Source organism: Silene latifolia, chromosome 1, assembly GCF_048544455.1.
Source record: "Silene latifolia isolate original U9 population chromosome 1, ASM4854445v1, whole genome shotgun sequence".
NCBI classification, from domain to species: Eukaryota; Viridiplantae; Streptophyta; class Magnoliopsida; order Caryophyllales; family Caryophyllaceae; genus Silene; species Silene latifolia.
In genome coordinates this window covers 169,450,706-169,456,257 of record NC_133526.1, presented here as the reverse complement: position 1 = coordinate 169,456,257, position 5,552 = coordinate 169,450,706, and the positions used below count along the sequence as shown (strand labels likewise).

General features: G+C 36.3%; 1 protein-coding gene across 2 annotated transcripts; it reads left to right on the top strand.

The window, feature by feature from the left end:
- The first annotated feature begins 258 nt into the window (after positions 1–258).
- On the top strand, positions 259–4,216 carry LOC141609632 (uncharacterized). 2 transcript variants are annotated; one of them, XM_074428582.1, is made up of 3 exons: positions 259–824; positions 2,896–3,819; positions 3,921–4,216. In XM_074428582.1, the coding sequence occupies exons 2-3, from the start codon at positions 2,910–2,912 to the stop codon at positions 3,953–3,955; spliced, it is 945 nt and encodes a 314-aa protein (XP_074284683.1). In that variant the 5' UTR covers positions 259–824; positions 2,896–2,909; the 3' UTR covers positions 3,956–4,216. The 2 variants fall into 2 exon arrangements, with proteins under 2 accessions (XP_074284683.1, XP_074284676.1); XM_074428575.1 differs by having other exon boundaries at positions 259–3,819.
- The last annotated feature ends 1,336 nt before the right edge of the window (positions 4,217–5,552 follow it).

Genomic DNA, 5,552 nt, shown 5'->3' with positions numbered 1-5,552 from the left:
CGATTATTGTTAGAGAGATTTCGAGTTGCGAACTCGAGAGGCAGATTATTATTTAATTATGCGATAATTAAATAATAAGTTTTGGGAAACGGGTTTTAGTTAATTAATCGTAATTTACTAAAATTGTACTAATTGATTAATGTGATTAATATTAGTACGTAAATAATATGTGTAGTGGTACACGTATATTTACGGAGTGAATTGGACGAATTTATTATGGAAGCATTTAAACATGATACGATGTTTAAAATGAAAATTACACGGATTTGTGCGACAAATATAAAAACCAACATGGACCCGTATATGGTCATGTGGACCGTGTAAAATAAGTGTGATGGATGATTACTTACATAATCATTTTACCTTATTTTGTATACTACCATAATATATGTTTTATACTACATTTTGCATGTGATGTAAGATAAAAATATAAAACAAAAATTGTCCACTAAAGACTCCTTCCACCCGCCACTTCCTTTCCCATTTCTACACTCTATATATTATTCACTTGTTCACTCCATCCTTCTTACACAATTCATCATACTTTGCATGTGAACAAAGCTCTTCCTTCTCTCTACAATAATTCCTCTCTAGTATACTATTATTACTAAGAATAGTTAGTAATATTACTAGTATTATTATCAAGGGCACATATTAATAAGTTACTAGTTCTTACTTATTAATATTATTTGGGTTGTTCTTGGGTGCTACTTGGAGGAGACTTTCTAGTTGAAGGTTATTCAAGGAGGATCATCCACATATTTTAGCTCAAGAACAAATTAGTAAGGAGAACTAATTTGTGCCCATTTTACCTTATATTCAATGTAAGGAAATTGTTTTTCCTTATACTTTGTTTTTATGCTTTTATATTAGCATGCATGTTACATAGATCACATTAACATCAATTTATGAGATAAATTTATTTTATTAGAGAGTCTAATATGGATCTATGATCATTCAAGTGGTATCAGAGCATAGGCTTGTAATTTGCATGTTGATTTTAAGCATTTTTATGAATTATGAGATAATTAGTAAAAACTCAAAAATTGTGTTAGAAGAGGTTTTGGCACGAAATTTTTGGGACATGCATACCTACTGATCTCAAAAGGTTTGTGGAATTTTTTGGTGATTTTTCAAGTAATTTTGCTAATTTTAATGTTTTTTGGTAGAAAACCGAGTCAAAATGTCGCATTTTAGTGAAAAATTGACTAAAATTAGTTAAATGTTGATTCGGTGCATGGCCTTTTTATGGCATTTCATGCATATTTTCTACTGATTGTATGCAAAAGGTTGAAGGTTGGTTCGAAATTTTTGCATGTTTATTGATTTTTTGAGTAAAAAGTCGATAAAAGTCCAATTAATTAATCATAATTTCGAAATTTTTGATTCTGCCCATGATAAATTTATGTACATTTAGAAATATTATTTAAATGTCAAAAGTGATTTTGCATGTGTGTTTTCACTTTGTTTTGATGATTTATTGGTTTTAGTGGTTAAAAACCGATAAATATCGATCTTTTTCTTCACAAAATTTATCCGAAATTTTTGGGCAATTTTATGACTTTTTGGTGTTCTTGGGAGTGTTCCAGAATACTAAAAATTTTTGTTTCAATTGTTTGGGTAATTTTTCAATTATTTTGGATTTTTACTTAAATATTATGATTTTTCCGATTTAATTAGCAAATTATCACCAAACCAAACTAATAATTTGTCATAAAATTAGTGAAGACTAATTTTGAGGTTCAAAACAGTTTGGACTATTAGTTTGGACTTAAATGAGATTTAAGAGTCAATTATTGATTTTTACATGTTAAAAATCGATTAAATCCACAAAACCGAGATGGATACCAATGAATGATAGGTAGGGCGATTTTGGCATCATATTTACAGCATTTTAAGCATATTTATTTAAGTTGAATGAATGATTGTCATTTATTTAAAGTATTTATCTTTTGTACCTAGTATGGCCTAGTTAATTTTTAATCGTTATTACCCGAAATGAATGGGAATATCGATTTGTTTGTAATTAAATACGATCTCGTATCGTCGGTTTGTAATTAATTAATAGTTTTATTCATTTTATTAATTAATGTATAATAGGAATAGCTATGTAATTAATTTGTAATAGTTATTTTACCGGCGTTTCCAAAAGACGGATTACAACGAAACGGAGTCTATTTTTGGAAGGTGTTCCAAATCCCACAAGGAAGAGCCACTTAAGGAATGAAGAGGCAAGGGACCAAGGAGTTGGTTTCCGAAATGTAATAGACTAGTTGTTTATTAACTAGGAGGCCATACTAGGATTTATTCATATGCTTACATGTTTGCTTGTTTTATTTTCGCGCATGCCAAAATCGCCATTCACATGCATTTTATTTTTCGCGGTTGTCAATTCACGTCATTTACATTCGCTGAATTAATTCACTTATAAGGAATTTATGACTAAATTGACAAGATCTCTCACATAACTAAAATTGAGATTAGCCTTACCAATTAGTAACACCTATGAATCTCTTGTTCATTAGAGCCACGCTCGCCCTAGCGGGGTGTTCTCTTTTTACCTTGGGTAAGTAGGGTGGTAAGCGGTTATCACACGCCAAAATTGGTTGGACTCAACGGGATATAAGACGGTCTTGTGTTCCGGGGCTAGTAGATAAATTTGAGGAAATTTGTCGACCAAGAGTTCTAGAGGTAGAATTAGTCAACGTGACTTACCGAATTTACGCAATTATGGGATGTTTCGCCCAAGCGATGCTCATTTTTGTTTAATATTTGGGTCTTGGAATCATTTATATAATTAAGTGGGAGGTCATTATATAAATGCTAAAACTTGCTAAACATGTTTTTACAAGTAATTTTAAAACAATGAATGTTAATTTCCCTTTTTTGTTGTAGCATTTTAATTCGCAATGGCAACTTCATCAACTCCATCGACTACTTCACTAGGCAAAGATTCATGGCTAAGGTCCGTAATGGACAAATGTATTTTAAAAGATGACGGTAGTAACTTTCTTGAATGGGAATCCAACATCAAAAGTGCCGCGTTGTCCGACAATGTGCTCACTTACTTAACCGATGCTCCTCCTATCGAGCCCGGTGCAAGAGCTTCATCGGCGGTGCGGACCGCCTATGATGACTATGTGAGGATGTTGAATGATATCAAGAATGTGTTGATATGGTCAATATCGCCAAAGCTCAAGCCATCATGCATTTCTTTAAATGCTTACGAGATATTCACTCGTATGATCACTATGTTTTCACAAACACCTAAAGTCCGTCAATACGATGCGGCGGCACGCTTCTTTGAAGCTAAGCTTGAGAAGGGCCAAAAGGTTGGTCCCCATGTCCTTCAAATGGTCGAATATGTTGACATCCTAGAGCGTCTAGGGTGTAAGATTCCTAAAACTCTTGTGGTGGATCGTATCCTTCACTCACTTCCCACCAAGTTTGCCCACTTTAGGGTACACTACAACATGAATGGTATGGATAAGAGTTACCATGAAATTCATGCACTCCTCACCCAAGCGGAGAGGGATATGGAGGCTAGTGGGAGTGAAAAGGGAGATGTTTTAACCATGAAGTTAAAGAACATGTCTCTTGGAGTCAAGAAAGGAAAAGGGAAACAAAAGTCCCAATTCAAGAAATCGTCAAAGAAAATTGACAAGGGAAAGGGGAAGGCCATTGTGAATGACAATCCCAAGGCAAAAAGTGTCAAGCTCTCCGAGGCCGAATGTTTCCATTGTAATGGGAAGGGGCATTATAGGAGGAGTTGTCCCAAATACTTGGAGGATCTCAAGGAAGGGCGTGTGACGCCTATTGGTATGATTTCCTCTCTCTATGTGATAGACGTTAATTATGCTTGTACTTCCACTTGGGTACTTGATACCGGATGTGGCTCTCACCTTTGTAACCATTTGCAGGGTATAAGGGACGTGCAAGCACTAGCAAAAGGTGATGTGGATCTCCGCATGGGCAATGGAGCTAGAGTAGCCGCCGTTGCCGTAGGGACCTATGTGCTCACTTTAGCTAGTGGTTTAGAGTTGTATTTAAATAAGTGTTATTTTGTACCAACTTTAACTAAGAACATCATCTCCATTTCCGCGTTAGACGCGGAAGGCTTTTGTTTTATGATCAAGGACAAGTGTTGTACTTTTTCTTTAAATGATGTGGTTTATGGCAAGGCCATTTCAATTGGAGGCATTTATGTTTTAAATGATGTTAATGACGTTTATCATATGGAAACTAAAAAGCTCAAAAAGGGTGATCCAAACGAATCCTACCTTTGGCATTGTCGTTTAGGCCACATAAACGAAAGACGCATTAAGAGACTTGCTTCATCAAAAGTGCTCAAACCATTTGGTTTCGAATCTTATGGTACATGCGAGTCTTGCCTTTTAGGCAAGATGACTCGTGCACCTTTGCGGGAAAAGGGACACGAGCTAGTGAGGTTTTGGCTCTCATACACACGGATGTGTGTGGACCATTAACCATCACCGCTAGAGGAGGTTTTCACTACTTCATTACTTTTTACTGATGACTTAAGTAGATATGGGTATGTCTACTTAATGAAGAACAAAAGTGAAGCCTTTGACAAGTTCAAAGAGTTTCAAAAGGAAGTAGAGAACCAATTGGATAAAAAGATAAAGACTCTACGGTCCGACCGTGGTGGTGAGTATCTAAATTTTGAATTTGATTCACACCTAAAAGATTGTGGTATAGTATCACAATGGACTCCTCCTGGCACACCGCAATTAAATGGTGTGGCCGAAAGGAGAAACCGAACTTTACTTGATATGGTTCGGTCAATGATGAGTCTAACTGAGCTTCCTAGTTCATTTTGGGGTTTTGCCCTCTTGTCTGCAGTATTTTCACTAAATCGAAGCCCGACTAAAGCGGCCGATAAGACTCCATATGAGATATGGACAGGGAGAGTCCCTCATTTGTCATTCATGCGTATTTGGGGTTGCGAAGCGTACGTTAAGATCAAGTCTGACAATAAGCTTGCACCCAGGTCTGACAAATGTCTTTTTGTAGGATATCCAAGGGAAACACGTGGCTATTACTTCTACAATAAACACGAGAACAAAGTGTTTGTGGCTCGTGATGTTGTCTTCCTAGAAAAGGAATTTATTTCTAGGAGACAGAGTGGGAGAAAATTTGAGCTTGAAGAAGTTCGAGAGCCACAAACCGAGAATGAGGTAGAGGAGAACGTGGAGGAAAACATTCCCTCTTCCTCTGAAACGGTAATTATTCCTAGAAAGTCAAGTAGGATTTCTAATCCACCGATCGATACCTTGGTAACATCGAAGAGGATGGTGTTTTGTTACTTCTTGAAAGTAATGAACCCACTACCTACAAATCGGCCATGTCTAGTCCCGACTCCTCGCTTTGGCTAGAAGCCATGCGGTCCGAAATGGATTCCATGTACGAGAACCAAGTATGGGACTTGGTGGATTTACCTGAGGGAGTGCGACCTCTTCAGTGTAAATGGATATACAAAATTAAACTCGGCGTGGATAAACATGTGGATGTTTACAAAGCTAGATTGGTGG

What these genes read in the sequence shown, in the direction of transcription:
- LOC141609632 (XM_074428582.1), top strand. Translation starts at nt 2,910, where the DNA reads ATGGCAACTTCATCAACTCCATCGACTACTTCACTAGGCAAAGATTCA. An exon ending in AGGGCGTGTGACGCCTATTG is followed by an intron (nt 3,820 to 3,920) that starts GTATGATTTCCT and finishes AACCATTTGCAG; the next exon opens with GGTATAAGGGACGTGCAAGC.